This window comes from Callorhinus ursinus, unplaced genomic scaffold, assembly GCF_003265705.2.
Source record: "Callorhinus ursinus isolate GAN/ISIS: 27379988/994484 unplaced genomic scaffold, GSC_fseal_2.0 scaffold8, whole genome shotgun sequence".
Classification (NCBI taxonomy): domain Eukaryota; kingdom Metazoa; phylum Chordata; class Mammalia; order Carnivora; family Otariidae; genus Callorhinus; species Callorhinus ursinus.
Window position 1 is genome coordinate 35,607,790 of NW_027397070.1, and position 19,212 is coordinate 35,627,001.

At 36.9% G+C, this 19,212-nt stretch overlaps 1 protein-coding gene across 1 annotated transcript in view; it reads left to right on the forward strand.

Moving 5' to 3' along the window:
• Positions 1-374: 374 nt before the first annotated feature.
• Positions 375-19,212, forward strand: part of SYT16 (synaptotagmin 16) — a 110,304-nt gene continuing 91,466 nt past the window's right edge. The window contains exon 1 of the mRNA XM_025870500.2: positions 375-897. Coding sequence (XP_025726285.1) covers positions 375-897 — 523 coding nt within the window. The remainder of the gene's footprint in view (positions 898-19,212) is intronic.

Sequence of the window (19,212 nt, forward strand, 5' to 3'; positions counted from 1 at the left end):
AATAGAGCCCATTACTGCCGATGGAAGTTTTGCACATGCCTGAGCAGGTGAATAGGCATTGAAGTAATCTACATTTAGACTTCCACAGTAATTTTTATTTAGCTACTTTCAGATTTCAATGATGATCTCTTTTTGTCCCTGAATGTTGTTTGACATTGATTATAGGTATCTGATAATGGATCTGAGGTTGTTACTGTAATAGGTGTAAGTATTTCTTTCCTCTGTTTCAGCTGAGAAGTTTTGAGAGTGAACTATTCACAGCCATTAAGAGACCTTCAATTTAATTTGTCATCATGCTTGTTCTGTAGTTCACATTAAATCCAGAGTACTGAAGGAGCTGAACAAGTGGACTTGTAGACATCAGATAGCTGGCCATGGTTTTGGCCATGGCGTCTCAGGATGCTCAGAACTTCTTCCAGCCTCTATCTTCCTGGATATCTCGGGTTTATGAAGCTCTCCAGCAAGCAGGAGATACGCTATCTGCTTCGCTGGTTAACTTAAGCAAACAAGACTCTAAATTGAGTGAAAAGCTAGACCAGGACTTAGATGATACTCAGATTCAGGAAACTTACTTTGAAGATGAAGAACAAGGCAATGATTGGCGTCAAGAGGATGCAAATCCCTTGTTTCTTGAAGTGGATCATTTCTCCTATCGTAATAGGGATTTGCAGGACTCTGCCCAAAGTTCGAGCCCCAGACTTAGCCAACATGCAAAGGACTCATGTTCCATAATGTCCCAGTGGCCCAATCAGACCCTTGATGACCAAAAGCCACCACATGTGCTTTCTTCTATTGCTGAGGAAGAATACCACCTTGAAAAACAAAGGAGTGACCTTCAACACAGCTTTGACAGCCAGCTCTCTGGTATTTTAGAAAATGTTAATGGAAAAAAGCAAGGTAAGGTAGCCAGTGATCATTTTCTCTGGGTTCTTCCAAGGGACATTTCTACTAATTATATTTTTTTGACTTTAGTTATCATATGAAGTTTATTTTTTCCTCTCCTTATACCTTTCCACATGGTGGCTTCTTATTGAGAGATGTACTCCTCAGGAATATTTTCAACATATAAAACTTTGGGAGATCCGTATTTGTGGGGTCCATATTTCAGAACAATTGTTCAGAGCAAGTAAAATGGTGAAAACACGTCTGCAGGTTCTGTTTGAGAAGCCCTTGTGCATATGTCATGCTTTTTAAAATATCTTTTAAAATGTTTTCTTTTTTTTCACTAGGTTAGGAATCTCTAGATGTTACTATATTATTCAGTGTGAAATCCTGTGCAAAAAGCCATACTTGTTGCAAAATTTTTAGTTGATAACACTCCAAGAACACTTTTCACAGTGTTTCACTGAGACGTGATATGAGATGACAGTAGATAGGAAATCTTTGAAATAAGAATAGCTTGATTTTCTTTAAGCCTTGAGTGGAAAGGACACATTTAAAACAAACTGTCTTTAGAGCTTTATCCTGTCAGATACCTTGAATATAGTGAAATGTAATTAGCTCTGTAAAAGTAGCTGTAGTATGTTCTGGCATGAATTTTTCAGGATTCTAATGCTCAAGCCTGAACTAAGGACATTCCACTTGGTTGAGGGGACAAAGGTGGCTGATATGCCAAGAAAGGTCTTGGGTGTGGGTATGTGACATGTGGTTGTAATGCATCTCTCACCAAGATTATTGGATCTTTTATGTGACATAAAGGTGAGGTCATTAATTCTTTTCTTTTTGGAGGGAGCAGAATTTTCCGGAATACTTCACAGCATCTTCATCCATTTTCAGTGATTCCTCTTAGCTTTATCTTTTTAGGGAAACATTTTATCCAGATACATGAAGCCTTAGAAAATGAGGAAGCATGATTTCATTTTCTTTTTATAGTACTTTTTTGATACTCATTTAAATTAATGTTGAAATACTAAAATAAATTGGTAAAAACAGAGTAGGCTGATATTCTTTCTGAATCTGATAAGCCTATAAATAAATGCAATTTCAAGTCTTTAAAAATTATCTGTGAAGATATTTCTAGAAATATCTGGGCAACCAATAGGATTTCTTAGATTTGACTTGAAATTTCTATTACTATTTAAAAAAGTCTTGCTAAGGTTGAACTACATTTAAAATTATTAACATGAATTTGATTTAATAGTTGCTTAACATTGGGTTTTTAAAATTTTTTTAATTGTAATAATCTAATGGCAGTAAAACAATTGTGTTCATTTGTTTATTCGGGGATGTTTATTCACTAGATTGTAGCCTCTTGGAAGGCAGGGGCCACACCATAGATTAATTTTTGTATCCTTAACATAAAGCACAATGTTAGGTATATAACAGGACACCAAATAATAATTAATGATAGAACAGCAACAAAGAAAGCTAACAACTCTAAGAGGCAGATACTATTATTCTTCTCACTTCACAGTTGAGAAGACTGATGCTTAGAATGTTTGAGAATATATGCAAGATCCATATTTAGAAAGAGGCACAGCTCAGGGAGTCTGATTCTAGAGTTTATACATATTCTTTCTCTTTTTTTCCTCCCCCTTTTTAAGGTATAATTTACATATGGTAAAATTCATTCTCGTTAGCATACAGTTCTGTGAGTTTTAACACACAGTCTTGTAACCACTGCCATAATCAAGGTATAAACAGTTCCATCACCTCAAAAAATTCCCCCAATTCCCTTTGTACTCATTTCTCTTCTCTATCTCCAGCTCCTGGCAATTGCTGGTATATTTTCTCTCTATCATTTTGTCTTTTCCAGAATGCTATATAAATGGAAATATGCAGATGGTAGCCTTTTGAGTCTGACTTCTTTTATAATGCACTTACAGTAATGCATTTAAGATCCATCCATGTTGCTGTGTGTTTCAGTAGTTCACTGTTTTTTTTTTTTAATTGCTGAGTAGTATTCCATTGTATGAATGCACCATAGTTTGTTGATCCATTCATCAGCTGAGGAATATTTGGGTTGTTTCCAGTTTTTAGCAATGTAAATAAAGCTGCTATAAACATTTGCAAAACAGGCTTCGGTGCAAATATCAGTTTTCACTTCAACTAGGTAAATACCTATGAGTGGGGTTGTTGGGTCATATGGGAGGTATAGGTTCAATTTTATAAAAAAAATTCTACTGTTTTCTGAAGTACCATTTTGCATTCCCCAAAGTAATGTATGAGATTTCTAGTCACTCATATCCTCACCAGCACTTTGCAGTAATGTTATTATCAAAAAAAAATTTTTTTTAGCCATTCTCATACATGTATAGTGATAGCTCACGTTGGGAGATAACTCTCCATTGGTCTTCTGCATTTTAGCATGTCCTATGAGCAAAGCCACAAACAGCCTTTTATTTTGGACTATCTTTTCAAGAATGTTTGTATGACAAAGAACCTTGGAAGATATAGTGTCTCTCTTCAGAGTAGAGAGATTTGTTTGCTACTCAGTCTAATAAAGATAATGTCTCTCTTCAGGGTGAAGCTTAGGCAGATTTGCTTGCAAATGGTAGAGATTTTGCAAGCTTGGTGTTCCTTGGCTGTGACATAAACCCACTGCATGCACAGCATCTATCTGCACCTGTCTCTGCATCACCTCTATAGTACTTGGACAGTGGGGGACTGACGTGAATGTGGTGTTCATGTTGTATGTTGTGCTGGCATAAACTGTCCTTTGTCTCTGACCAGAAGTCTTGCCTCTTTCGCCAACAACCATAAAACAGTAGCAGGCTAACTTGTTGCTGTGCAAGTAAGATAAAGTATCAGGCCTTTCCTAGGTTTTTAACATATCATTTTGATTTTAATTTGCATTTCCCTAATAACTAATGGCATTGAGCATCTTTTCATGTAGTTATCTATCATCTGTGTAGCTTCTTTAGTAAAATCTTCAAATCTTTTGTCCACTTTTATTGAATTGCTTTTTTAATTTTGAGATTTGAAAGTTATGTTTATATTCTGAGTATGAGTTACTTTTCTGTGGTCTTTTCTATTGGTCTATGATTTACAAATATTTTCTGCCAGTTTTGTGGCTTGACTTTTTATTCTTTTAACAGTGTCCCTCAAAACACAGGGATTCTTAATTACATGAGACCCAACTCATCAATTTTTTTTAAAATGAATTCTGCTTTCGTTATCATCTCTAAGAAATATTCATGTAGCCTGGGGTCACAAAGATTTTTTTGTGTTTTATTCTAGAAATTTTAGAGTTTTGGGTTTTACATTTAGGGATATCCATTTTGATCCATTTTGAGGTAATTTTTTATATGATATAAGGTATGGATGGAGGTGTTTCCCTCCCACGCTCAGTATAGATGTTTAATCATTCTTGCCTCATTTGTAGAAATGACTACCCTTTCTTCATTATGTGCTTTGGTATCTTTGTCAGAAATATATTATCTATATATGTGTGTCTAGTGCTAGACTCTCTATTTTCCCATTAATCTATATTTGTATTCTTTCTCCAGTATCACACTGTCTTGATTCCTATAGCTGTATAATAGGTCTTGAAATCAGGTAGTGTGAGCCCTTCAACTTTATTATTAAAAAATTGTTTGACTATTCTAGTTTATTTGCTTTTCCATATAATTTTTAGAGTAAGCTTTTGATTAAAAAATTATGCTGGGAATTTGATTGGAATTATGTTGAATCCATAGATCAATTTGGAAACAAGACAGAGGATCATAAGGGAAGGGAGAGAAAAATGAAACAAGACAAAACCAGAGAGGGAGACAAACCATAAGAGACTCTTAATCTCAGAAAACAAACTGAGGGTTGCTAGAGTGGAGGGGGTTGGGAGGGATGGGGTGGCTGGGTGATGCATATTGGGGAGGGTATGTGCTATGGTGAGTGCTGTGAATTGTGCAAGACTGATGAATCACAGACCTGTACCCCTGAAACAAATAATACATTATATGTTAATAAAAATTTAAAAAAATGACATGTTAATAACTTTTGTTTTTCAATTCATGAATATGGTATATTGCTTTATTTAGTGCTTGGATTTTTGTCTATGTGTTTTGTTTTGTAGTTTCCAGCATAAAAGTTTCATACATATTTTGTTAGATTTATACCTAAGTATTTCCTTTTTTTGGATTCTATTGTAAATAGAACTTTTATAACTTTCAATTTGAAACTGCTGCTTGTTAGTATATAAAAATACCATTAACTTTTATCTGCAACCAAAAATTATTAATATGTTGTCATTCTATTAAAAACATCTAGTTTCCCTTTGACTTCCTCTTTGATGCATGGTTTATTTAAAAGTATGTTAGTTATGTTCCATATATTAGGAATATTTTAGGTAACTTTCTGTAACCAATTTCTGGTTTAATCCAGTTATGGTCTAAGCACATATTTTATATGATTTTGGTTTTTTAAAATTAATTGTTTTGTTTTATCACTCTGAATATGTTCTGACTTGTTGGATATTTCCTGTGTACTTGAAAAAGACTGTATTTTGCTGTTGTTGAGCACAGTGTTTTACAAATTACTTCAAGTTTTTTGAGGCTGTTTTTTTCAGATTTTTTATATACTTATTTTATCTACTAATTTTGCCAACTGATTTTGTTCTGTTGATTACTAAGAGAAAAGTATTGCAGTCTCTAATTGTTCTTGTGGATTTATTTCTCTTTTCCAGTTCTATTGGTTTTTGCTTCATGTAGTTTGAAGCCCTGTTGTTAATTCCATACACATTTTAGAAATATGTGTTTCCTTGATGAATTGACCTCTTGCTTATTATGTTATATACCTTTTTTATCCCTAAAGTCTATTTTGATATTGATATGGCTCCTCCAGCTTTCTTTTGATTAGCGTTGGCATGGTATATTCTTTTCTATTCATTAACTTTATTTTTAAAAACATTTAAAAATATTTATTTGAGAGAGAGAGAGCACAAGTGGTGGGGGAGGGGCAAAGGGAGAGGGAGGAAGCAGACTTCCCTCTGAGCAGGGAGTCTGACATGGGGCTCCATCCCAGGACCTCAAGATTATGACCTGAGCTGAAGACAAATGCTTAACTGACTGAGCCACCAAGGTGCCCCTATTCATTAATTTTAAATTTGTCTTTATATTTGTAGTGGGATTCTTGTACATGGCATAAAATTGGGTCTTATTTTTTTAAAATCCAATCTGACAAATTTTCACTGTTAATTGATCTTAACTTTATATTTAATGTAATTATTGGTATTGTTGAACTAAAATCTGTCATCTTATTAGATTATTTCTTATCTGTTTCATCTATTCTTTGTCTCTTTTATCCTATTTTTTTCATGTCTTCTTTTGAGTTGAATATTTTTAAGATTCCATTTCACTTTTACTCTGGGCTCATTATTTATATCTCTTTTTTTAAATTAAAAAAATTTATATCTCTTTTTAAAAATGTTTAGTGGTCATCCTAGGATTTATGATATATATCCTTAATTGCAGTCTGTCTTGAAATAATATTTTACTGCTTTACGCATAGTTTGGTGATGCTACAACAGTGTATTCCCAATTCCTCCTTCATGTCCTTTGTTTTATTGTGATATATTTTACTTTTATACATGCAGTAAGTCTCAATACATTGATGCTGTTTTGCTTTAGATGGTTGGTTGTCTCTCTAAATAATTAAAATAAGGAAAAAGGAATTTTATATTTACCTCATTTATGCTGTTTGAAGCTCTTTAGCTTGTGTATATATGCTGCTACTGAATTATCTTAGTTGTTTGTCTGAAAAATATTTATTTTTGAATCTATTTCAGCAAGGTATGGAATTCTGAGTTGACACTTATTTTTTTCCCAGCACTTTAAGGTTGCCATTTCACTGTCTTATGGCTTGCATAGTTTTCATATGAGAAGTATGCTATAATTCTTTTGTTCCTCTGTGTGTAATGTGTCTTTTTTCTACTGGATACCTTCAAGATTTTGTGTTTATCTGTGGTTTCCAGCAGCTGGATTAGGGGTGTGTGTGTGTGTGTGTGTGTGTGTGTGTGTGTGTGCGCGCGCGTGCACGCACGCATGCATCTGTGTGTGTGTGTTCTGGTATTCATTTTTCTTGGTGTTCTCTGACCTTTTTGTGTCTGTGGTTTAGTGAGTTTCATTACTTCTGGAAAATTCTTGGCTATCATCTCTTCAAATATTGCTTCTAATACATTCTATTTTGCTCATCTCTTTAGTATTCTAGTTATACAAATATTAGACCATTTGATATCATCCCATAGCTCTTTTTCCTTCACTATTTTTTACCTTTTTGTATTTCAGTATAGGTAGCACAATCTAATGTCATATATTCTTCAAGTTTACTATTATTTTCTTTGTATCAGTTCTGATGATAAGTCCACTGAAAGCATTCTTCATCTCTGTTACCATATTTTTTATTTCTAGCATTTTGATTTGACTTTTAAAAAATAATTTCAGGCTTCTTTGCTGAAATTCTGTATGAGTTTATGCATGTTTCCCCCTTTTCTTATTATGGCTTTTAAAATATTAATTATAGTTTTTTTTAAAAGATTTTATTTATTTATTTGAGAGAGAGAATGAGAAAGAGATAGCACGAGGTAGGGGGAAGGTCAGAGGGAGAAGCAAGTTCCCCACTGAGCAGGGAGTCAGGCGGGACATGATCCGTGGGACTCCAGAATCATGACGTGAGCCGAAGGCAGTCGTTTAACCAACTGAGCCACCCATGCGCCCAATTATAGTTATTTTAAATTTCCTGTCTGATAGTTCCAACATCTGAGTCATCTCTGAGTTTGGCTTTTTTGGTTGCTTTGTCTATTGACAGTGTATTTTTCCTTTCTGTTTTTGTTGCTTGTCTTGTAATTTTTGATTCAAAATCAAACATCATAGGTAGGGAATGTAAATAGTATTTCTGTCTGGAAATAGGTTAGCCTTTTCTAAAGCTGGGAGAAAATTGAGTCAATTTAATCAGAATTTGATCTGGGTTTGGGCTTTGCTGTTGGTTAATCTCAGAGCTGTATAAGCTTCAAAATTTTCTATTATTACATTGTGTTTGGGATAGGGGCTTGTTTTCTACAGAGTTTTGTCAAAATCTTCTCCATCTTCAACTTTGAGTCTCCTCTTTTTGTCTGTGCCTCAGAAAGGGTCTCTCTTTTTAGGCTTTGTCCCTTTCCCAGAAGGAACCTGCTCTGTATCTATTACTTGGTGTTTGCTAATGTGGTGTGGTTGTGTTGTAAGTTTCTGTTTTGTGCTGTTAGGGAGCAGCCTGTTTTAGGCAGGTCTTATGTCCCTATGTCTTAGGGTTAGGGTCTTCTCAGTAATCCTGCCCTCCCCCAATGGTATGACCCCAAGATTCTTTCTGCCCCTTCCCCAGAGGTGGAAGTTTTTATTTTGTTTTATTCACTCAATGTCTTTAACTGTAGTCTGGGAGGTGACAAAATCTGCTGCCCTTCCCTAAGTGGCTTAAAGCTTTTGTTCCATAGTGGGAATATAATAGAGGAATCTTAGTGAGACTTCTTACCTTTCCTATGGCATCTGCTCTTCTCCTCTTCCAGACTATACAATGAGAGAAACTTTCTTCATTCTTGCCCTGCCACGCCCTCAGTCTTTCTTGTGAGTACTAGGTGAGTTTTGTGGAGAAGAGCTTCTAAATGGGCTTCAATTTTCTTTGGATTTGTGACTCCTTTGGGTTTTGTACTCTTCTGCTGGTCCACACTTGGCCTTTAGAAATTTCTTGAAAATATTAACTTAATTCTTCTGACCGTCTTATGTAAAAATCCAACAACCGCCTTTAGCAAGAAAATGCTTGAAGTCTTTATCCCTTGAAAGAAGTTTTCTTTTTTTAGCTTTTGGATTTGTTGGTTGCATTATGATCTCAGCTCTCTGATGAGTTTAAGAGAATGTGTCATTTTACAAAATACCTAAATTTTATTGTTGTTGTTGTTTAAAGAGTGGGAGCATTATTTCCAATGTTCTACATCCTAACTCGAAGCCGGGACTTAGATCTTTCACACTTAACACTGTACTTTAAAATTGAATTGGACATTCTTATTAATTGGGTAGCATGTTTGGGCTGGAAGATAAATGTACAAAGAACATATTGGTTTTTTGTAATGAGTGCCTTAATTCCTAAAAGATAGCTGTATGTAATAAGTCCTACAAAAATGTTTATATAAAGTTAGAACAGTTAAGTACACGGTAACTCTTGAGATGATTTTGCCAGAGGTGATCCAAAAAGGTTCCACAAAGCAGATGATGTAGGACTGCAAACTCTGAGCATGAGTCAGAATTTAATGGTGAATGGAGGGAGAAAGACATTTCTTTTGGAGGAAATGGCATGAACACAGACATGTGGACAAGTCCGACATTTTCAGGGATGGAAAATGAGGCTAGATCTTAGGTTGTAGTTGGGAAGGTCTTTGTTTTTCTGTGTTAAAGACTTAGCTTTTATTTTGTAAGTAGTTGGAATCTCAAAAATATCATAATCACGAGTGACACCAGTGGAGTCTTGTTTTAGGATAACTCTAGCATCAGTTTGGAGGCTAATGTGGGAGAAAGAATGTATGTTAGGGAGCTATTGTAGTAACTTATAAGAAGAAATGGTGTCTAAAACAATATGAATATATAGAGAGAAATGTTGTCATTATTTTCATGACAAAATAATGTCATCAAAAAGGCATCTCAGAGAGTCTTTGACAGGACTCTGACAGAGCAATAGTGCATTGGCTTATTACAATGGAGGCAGAAGTCTAGGTTTCTCTCTTGGCCTCCTTCACTCTTGAAGGGGTGGTCCTCATTAATGTTGGGTTGGGATGGGAGTTCTATCTTCCCATGTGATTTCCACTAACACTGAGTTGAGGGTAGCCTTTTTACTGTTAGGTGATGGTGAAAGTTCTGTCTCCACTAGAGCTCCTCTGATACCACCCAAGTTGGGAGGGGCACAAAAGCCTCAATACTTTCAGGTCGGGGTCCTGGCTCCTCACGTGGCCTATTCTGATACTGCAGAGGTGGAGGATGCTCATTATTGGCTATCAAAAATGAAAGTCCTGGATCCCTCCTTTGCCTTCTCTGGCACTCTCTGGTGGGGGTCTTGGGGTGCCTCATTACATCTTGGTGAGGATGGAAGTCTAGGCTCCCCATTTGGACTTTGCTGGCATGGATGAGGGTAGGAAACAGTTTTTTCTGTGCTGTTTGTCTAGAGTAGAACATTTATTGTCTAAGAGTTTTCTGTTTTGCTAGACTGCCCCTTCCCTGGTCCTTTGCATAAAGGGAGTAGGCTTTTCTTGGGGCCTTTCTTGTCTGTGCTTGTTGTAATTTCTGGGTTGCCAATTTCTTCAGCTTCACTCTGGGATATGTGTGGCAAAAGAACCCAGGAAACTCACCACCATGTTGTTCCTTGAATTTCATGGTTCCTGGTAAGTCTGCCATCTTCTCTGTACCTTTTGGTCTGCTTACCTTTGTTTCATATAGGATTTTTGGTTGTACTTAGGGGAAGAATAGGGAAAAGTACAGCTATTCTATCTTCCTGGAAGTGTAAGTCTTTAAATTAGTCCTTAACAGCATTATGACTAAATCTCATCCACTTCTCTCCATTTCACAGTGAAAATAAAAGCAGAAAATGGTAAAGGGAGACGTGTATCTATAGATTGATATGGGGAGAAACATTTCTCTAAAATGAGAGGTTTTGTATGATGGCTGTTCTCACTTAATCAAATGTTTATTGACTGTCTACCATGTACAAAGCACTATAGGGAATGGATAAGTATACACAAGTATAAGCCATGGGCCTCTCCTTCAGATTATTGAAAAGCTTATACCATTTGTTTAATATATTCCAGAAGATGTACAAATGTTTTTAATGTCCTGGCTGTTGGTGGCAGTGGGAATGGGGATGCAGCAGAGATCTAGAATGAGACAGTCTCCTTGGCCTAATTCATTCATGACTTTATAGGTGGGGGAGCTTCACTAAGTTGCCTCTAGGGAGCTTCCATCTTTGTCTTTCTTCCTGATGTGATATAGCCCACTAATTTACTTCCAATGCCTCATAACCAATGAACAAAAGCTCTTATTCCTCTTATCTCAAAATATTTACCTAGCCTGAGCACCCTATGAAACCAGGATAAGGGACTGGATTCTTAGCTGTATGACTATTAAACACTTGTTTTGGGGGGATCCTACCTGCTTGGTAGCAGTCTTAAATTATCATGTGCTCAGTTTTTCTTTTATACTAACGGATCACAGCAGCTGCAGTACGTGGCTGCTTTGCAGTCTATTAAAGAGATGTATTTGGAGATACACTAGGAAAAGGAGGCATTTTAATCAGTGATTTATATGCATTTTTTAAAAAGCCTTGTCAAGCCTGCTTTTCCCATTTAACCTTGAATTCTTTTCATAACGTTGTATCTTGATTTTATGTTCCTTAATGTGCCATATTTTTTTCTCCACAATAGATTTTAAGCTAAATTGGCCCAAAACAAGAGGGATGCTGAATGCTTTTTGTAACCATGGAAACATTTCTGGGCACTTACTGAGGATCTGGTTGCCAATAGTAATGTAACAGAGAAAAGAGATACACTTCATTTAGCAGTTGCCTATGATTAAGAGGCAGATAGACTCCTTAGAGTGCCATCTCAAGATAGGTTTTTTGGTTTAAAGACCCAAATCCAAAACACCAACTTCTCAGTCAAGAAGCAGTTATGACACCTTTGATATGTGATGGGAAAAAGTTCTAATTGCATTTAAAAATCATCTTTGTTTTCAGTTTTTCACCTACTTTTTTTTTTTTGAGGCTGTTTTTTAACCACATGTATTTGTTTCCAAGAAATATGCTCACTATTTCCTGAAATAGCCTGCTAATGGAATTAATGTGTTCCAAGTACACTGGCATATAGAACTTTAGAAACACTCTTTGGCTAGATGGAATGAATTTTTAAAAAACATAGAACAGCAGGCTTTGGAATCATGGTGATACAATTTGACTTTTCAGTCAGATTATGAGGCTAATATAACATGAAAGGGAAAATCTTACAGTGTTCTTAGTTGCTGGTTGTCTCAATCTTTTATGGATTGGAGGTATTTTGCACTGTCGATGTTCTTAGGAGTGGCAATTGAGACTAAATGTATCAGGCAATATAATGCAATTGATTTATAAATCATACAGGCTTCATTTCTTTTCAATAGGACATGTTACTGCAAATGAAATGTCGCATCCTGCCTTTCCTTTATTTGCAACACTGGAACTTTGGTTTTGCATTGCACAAGTTCTTCTTGAAAGTACACCAATCCCTAATTGAACTTGTCTTCATTCATTAGTACTTCATTTTATAGCATATGCCATCATGTTCCTTGGTTATCCAGAACTGTCCATGAAAAAATTGAGTATTCTGCAAAATCTTCAGAATTTTTTTCAAAAAACTTTTTGGAAGTTAATTTTCTTGATACGTTGACTTGCATATTTTAGAAAAGATAGGCGTTAATGAATATGCTAGGAGTTGACAGTTTTCAGAGCCTTGACATTGAAGGCAAGGAGATTGTTATTGCCACTGTTGTTTATTTTGCAATTTTTGTGTCATTTTTAAAGAAAATTTTAGGCATATAACAAAATCCTATATGGACAGAAGTTAGAACATATGACTTATACAAATGGTCAAAATGTGGATTTAATTTTTACCTTGATTTCTTGATGTTACTATAATAGAATACTTGGACACTTTTAAGGACAGGTTTAAAATGAGGAAATAAAGTCCGTTTTCTGTTTTCCCATTCTTACCATCGTTAGGGATGGATTAGAGGTAAATTATACTACAAATAAGCTTAAATTCCATTTTTCTAATTCCCAAGACACCAGAAATTTCTCTCTTTTTAAAAAGATTTATTTGATTGAGAGAGAGAGAGAAAACACAACGTGCACACAAGCTGTGTGGGGGAGGGGAGGGGCAGAGGGAGAGAATCTTCAAGCTGACTCCCTGCTGAGCAGGGAGCTCAATGCAGGGCTCAATCTCAGGACCCTGAGATCAGGGCCTTAGCTAAAACCAAGAGTCTGATGCCCAACTGACTAAGCCACCCAGGCGCCCCCAGAAATTTCTCTTTAATAATGGAATTACTTGATAATAAAAACACTCAGAAATAAGAAAAACTCAGGAATCTTCCTTGCCCTGAGACTCAGAGAGTAATAGAGCTGGGTGAATCTTTTGCAATTATCTAGCCTAATTGGGAAGAAGCCAGAGCCAGGTAGGAACTATAAACTTAATAGGACCTTTTCTTCGTTTACTATCTTGTTTCCTCTTACTGAGGGAGTTCTTACCTGGGTGTTTGTGTGTTGTTTTTTCATCTTTTAAAATGCCATAGAGATACTATTTTCTTTCTCTCTTCTGTTCTCCTTTCTTTGATAAATCTCCCTTCTCCCTCTCCCTGTACTCTTGTCAGAAATCCACCTCTGAGAGAGGGTCTTGTTTCCTCTGAAACAAGAGGAAAGCTCCTGAAAAGGAGCCTTATAATGGGGTTTCTGATTTGTGATGATGAGTTCTTCCCTTTGAGCTCCTGTTAATTATGCTCAGGGGGTGGTCTAGGCCACTGCTAATGGAGTTTTTAGTGCCCTTTACATTTCCTAATTTTTAAATTTATGAAACATTTTCAAAACAGAAAAATATAGCATGATACAACAAACGCCCACAAATCCACCACTTAACTTGGCCACATCTTAAGGTTTTGCCATATTGAACTCAGATTTATTTTAAAGAAGTCATCTAGGACCAATATAACTAGAACTCCCTGTGAACTCCTCTTTATTTTCTTTCTCTTCTCTCCTCACTAGGGGTAAAACAAATTTAAATTTGGGGGTATGATTCCCAGTGTGTTTTTATTCTTTCGCTGTAAGTATTTGCACAACATAATTTTGCATGTTTTAAAATGGTACAAACTATATGATATTAAGCATGTTATTCTACAACTTGTTTTTGCTTCCAACCCAATGCTACACTTTTGAGTTATTCAGACACATGTAGGTTTGGTTTAATTGTTATACAGCAGTCCACTATATTAAATAATATGCCATTTATCCATTCACATGTTGATCTAATTTATCCATTTAAAAATTTAGTTAACATACAATGCAATATTGGTTTCTGGAGTAGAAATCAGTGATTTATCATAACTTACCCATTCTTATAAACATGTAATTTATCTCCAAATTTTCGCTATAATGAATAATTCTGCAATGTAAAAATATCTTTGAGCACATATACTGGAGTTTCTTTAGATGGCATTTAAAAAGGAGACAGTGCTATTCTGGGCCCCTTCCTTTAACTAGGTGATTTCTTCCTGGGTTGAGGTCCTTTGAATAGATTCCTTGGTCCTCCCCGACTTTTTCTTGAGGTGATTCAGATTGGTTCTGTAACCAAGAGAGTCATAACCAATAGTGTGCTGAAGGCATTAAAGGAAACTAAGAATTGTGTGTTTTCCATAGCAAGTTTAAATATTGAATGAGAAAATGGGAAGTGATGCCAGATTTTAGGGGGCTTTCAGGCTCCTTTGAAACTTTAAGAAAAGTTATGAACCAACTTATTACAAAAAAATACCATGATATATCAAAATGTTTTTATTTCATGGGTTCATGGACCACCTGAAGTTCATCTGTGATACTCCAAAGTCTACAAGGCTTACAAGAAAGAGCTAATATAATAATATAGTGAAGAGTCAACCATTTCAAATTTCATTTGAAATTTGGCTTTTCTCCTAAGAAAATAAAATTGGAGAAATACATTAGGATCTGTGTTGGTCTTAAGCTGTTATCTCTTTGCTCAAATCTATTCTGCAATGTCCTGCTTTGGCTGTTGGGGCTGGAATTCTGCAAACTATAGCTCTCCTTCACCAGGGGTATTCTCCTATATTGTGCCAAAAGAAGTGGTGGAGGGATATTGGAAGATGGGAGGAAGGGAGAAAGGACTTACTTTTTTCTGCTTTTCCTCATTGTTCTTGTTACTGGCACCTCAGCAGAGCCCTTCACACTGCTGCCAGCAGTTTGGGTTCTAGTTTCCACCTTCTTCCAGCATTCCAGAACCAGCTTCATGGCACCCCACTCAGAGGTGAAAACCCTGTCCAGGCAATTTCCCCTCCCCAGAGCCCAGACTCAGTGGGGCTCCTCTTCTGAGATCCTGAACGACCACCAGCAGCTGGGTGATACCCCCGCCCTTACAGCCGATATCTGGGTCTCATATCCATTGGGTCTTATCTCTGAGCTTCTAGTTTCAATACACTTGACTGCTTCCCTTTGCTTCTCCAGCTGCAGGGGTGGTAGCTGCTTCCTGCAGTTATAATCTCTGAGCTATTTCCATGTTCTTCTTTCTATTCATTCAATACCCAGTAGCTATAGAACCAGTTCTCTATATTAAATTCCCGCTATTGAAAAGCCTATTGCTGTTTTTTGTTTTCCCCAACTGGACCTTGACCAATAGTTATTAAAGTGGTGTCCAAGCAGTTGTGTAGATTTTGAAGTAGTCCATATTAATTGTGGAAGAGCTAGAATGTGCATGTGAACTGAGACTTTCTGAAGGTGATAGGTAACTGGTAAAATGAGCATCTAAATCTTACCCATATTTGATATTCACCAAACAAATGTCATGTCAGGTAATAAGTACCATGTAGGAAAATAAAGCAGGTTAGGGGGTAAGAATTAATCATGTGAGTGGTATTTTATATAGGATCGTCCTGTATTTTATATAGGTGGTTCTATAGTTTATATAGGTGGTGCTTTATTTTGTAAACTATTACCTCTTCAGGAAGGCAGCAGTTAAGCAGAGCTGTGAAGGAAGTGAGGGAGTGAGCTATGCAAATATCTAAGGGAAGAGCATTGCCAACAGAGGGAAAGTAGTTGGGCAAGCCATGGGGTAGGGTGAGAAGTGTGTTTGGCAGATTGATTGTAAAATGTGGCTTTGCCCAAGCTTATCAGCATCTGGCCATCAGTAATACTGACCAGTGGTTACTCTGGAAGTTTTGCTGTTTGTGAAATTTTCTGATGTTTCATAAATTGCTTAAGGAGGTCAGATATGAGGTTATCATAGGAGACATTCTTGTTCATGGAAAGACTTCAAAAACTCACAACTATATCATCTCACAAATCAGTTTCTTTGTGAGGAGGGAGTAAGAAGAAACAGGAAGTTGAAATTTCAAGCATTACCTGCTTAAGCTGTAATGTCAGAGCCTATTTCAATAAAGCCAAGTTAGAACTTCAGGATTTTCTGGCTTTTATTCTGTTTTGATCCTGCAAAAAGTAGCCACTGCTAAACTTATACATGGGAAGTTGGAAAAATGGTTTTTTTTATGTGAACATAAAAACAGTTATTTTTATGTGAACCTATACTAGACCAATTTGTATATAAACCACTGTTTCTGACTCTTGATACTTCCCTTCACAAGGCTGAACTTCCTCGCCATAAAATGGCATCGAGGCAGTACTTCTTGTGTCCCAGAAGCCATGCTATTTTCGTAATTGAACCAAATTCAAGACATACTGGGAATTTCTCAATTTCTTACAAGCAAAGAAAAAGAGGGAGTGAATTCAAGTAATTGATAAACCTGGGAGTAAATCTGGTTTCCTGAGTTTTCTCAGGAAAGTTCAAATGTTATCTTTGGTACCTGGTTTTTCTTCCCCTACCAGCAGTCTTTTCTCTGCTTCCATTTGAGCTGGCTCTACTCTTTGGCTCTGTTTATAGGGGGATGGTTGCCACAAGCTCCAGGTTTATATCTTCTTAGGTTATAATCTGGTGGAAAAAGAAATGCAAATCCCTGGCAACTTGAAAAAATAATTCCAGGGTTAGCACTGATTGGTTTTTATTTACTTTGCTTGGCTTGGCTTGAATTATGTGGCAAACCTTAGTGATCACTTAGAAATCAGGGAAATGTGATGCTCTAATTGGACAGGCCTATGTCACATGTCACTCCTGGACTTAGTATAGATAGAGCTTTACCAGAAAGGTGGTCTGACCATGGAGGGAAAGTAGCTTACCAGAAGAAAATCAGAATTTCAGAAATTGGAAGAAAAGATGTTGGGTGGCCAAATTGTTTTGAACAAAAGTTTCATAACAGCCGTGTTTTGGTTTTGAAAAGGAAAGAAAACTTTACTATTATTACAGAAGCGTAATAGAAACAGAAGAGGAAAGGAATCTACACATAGATGAAGGTAATAGTAGGCAATGAATGAGAATAAGGCAAAATTACATCAAATCAGGTACTTAAAACATCCAACCTCATCAGCGGGGGAAGCCCCATGGACACGGCCAGGCTGGAGTCCTGATCGAGAGGCCTGGGCAGAGTGTCCTCGCCTCAGGTGAGACTTCCAAATGGCCATCCTCATAAAGGCCATATTTATAAGGCAAATCACAGGGCTTGAAATTAAACATTTGTTCACCTATGTGCAGTTTAGAGCAAGCTGCATTTCCATGTTATCATGTTTATATTTTCAAGGAGCCTGGGCTATGTATGTCTGCCTCCCCTCCCAGATTCAATTCTCAGGGGCCAGCCCAGCCTGGAGCAGGAGAGAATGTGAGACAAGATTTGTAGCTCTCGGTGTCCAGAACAGAAGGGCCAGTTCTGACCTGGAGGCCAGATAATATATTTCAAACTACCAGGCTCCCAAGGTTATTCACACAGCACGAGTCTCACAAACAACATTCCTTAGCCTGCCTGTGTACATGCAGGTCCAGGTGGTTGCTTATGCAGGACAAATCACAAAAATATCTATCCATACAGAACACAAACAAACAAAAAACCAAGAGTTCTATTGGAGGAGTCAATGTCTTTCATGGATCTTTCTACTATCTGTACATTGTACACTGATTACAAGCCTGTTCCAAGGATGAATCTAGATTCCTTGTGTCACCACATATGCCTGTGTCACCACAGGTGCTATGAACACCTGCTTCTCAGTGCTTAGGGATACATGTCTGCTTCATGTCAGGAAAAACAATTTTTCATATTATACTTCTGATTTAGATCATGGCACCTCTCCTGGATGTTAGAAAATCTCTCTAACCCACCCTTTTATCTATCTATCTATCTATCTATCTATCTATCTATCTATCTATCTATCTATCTATCTATGTATTTTAGATTGGAGGAGGAGCAGAGGGAGAGGGAGAGAGAGAATCCTAAGCAGACTCCACTCCCAGTGTGGAGCCTGACGTGGGGCTCGATCTCATGACCCCGACGTCATGACCTGAGCTGAAATCAAGAGTCGATGCTTAACCAACTGAGTTACTCAGGCACCCCTCTAACTCACCATTTTTAGATTCACTTAGCTTTGCAATTAACTGTATGGGATCTGTATTAGTTATCCATTGGTATATAATATATTTTCACAAACTTAGTGACTTAAAATGACATACATTTATTATTTCAGGTTCTATAGGTTAGGAATCCAGGCGTATGTTTGCTGGGTCCTCTGCTCAGGGTCTCACAAGGCTCAAAATATCAGCTAGGCTGCATTCTCATTTGGAGGTTGGACTGGAGAAAAAGCTACTTCCAAGTTTCTCAGGTCATTGGCAGAATTGGTTTCCTTGGATATAGGACTGGGGACCCCAGCTTTATGCTGGCTGTTGGTTGGAGGCTGCCTGTAGTTCATAGAGGCCATTCCTGGTTCTTTGCCACATGGGCTTCCTCAGTGTGGTTGCTTACTGTATCAAGCTAGCAGGGAGAGCCTGCTGGCAAAGAAATATTATATTATGTAATATGATGATGAGTGTGACATTCCATCACCTTTGACATACTATACTGGTTAGAAGCACATCACAAGTCCTAGCCATACTGAAGGGGAGGGGATCACACAAAGGTATGAACATTAGGAGGCAGGAATAAGGGTAGGGTTGACCACTTGGGGTCTGCCCACTACAGGATCCTAGATTGGTTATTTAAATAAAGTAGAGAAGTTACACAAAAGGTGGGAGCTACTTACATGCCTTCATTTGAGTTATTTGAATGTAAAGATTTTTTTTCAAATGAAGAAATTGTATTTTTATCTTAAAAGGCAACTGTTCCTTTCTCTTGGCTTCTCTGCAAATGGTTCATCCAGGAATTGTTCATAAAAAGATTTTGGTTAGAAGCTAAATCTGTAGACTTGAATTGATTTTGAAATGGTAGTGTAGAGGGAATGATGACTTTACAGGAAAACTCGCCACTGGCACATGCTCTCTCATGGGAAGTGCCCAAGAGACCTTGCCAAGAGTCCTTATTGATTTTGTAGATCACTGCAGGTGAAGAATTTCTTGGTTTGCTAATATCTATAATAATAAATATAACAGTGAAA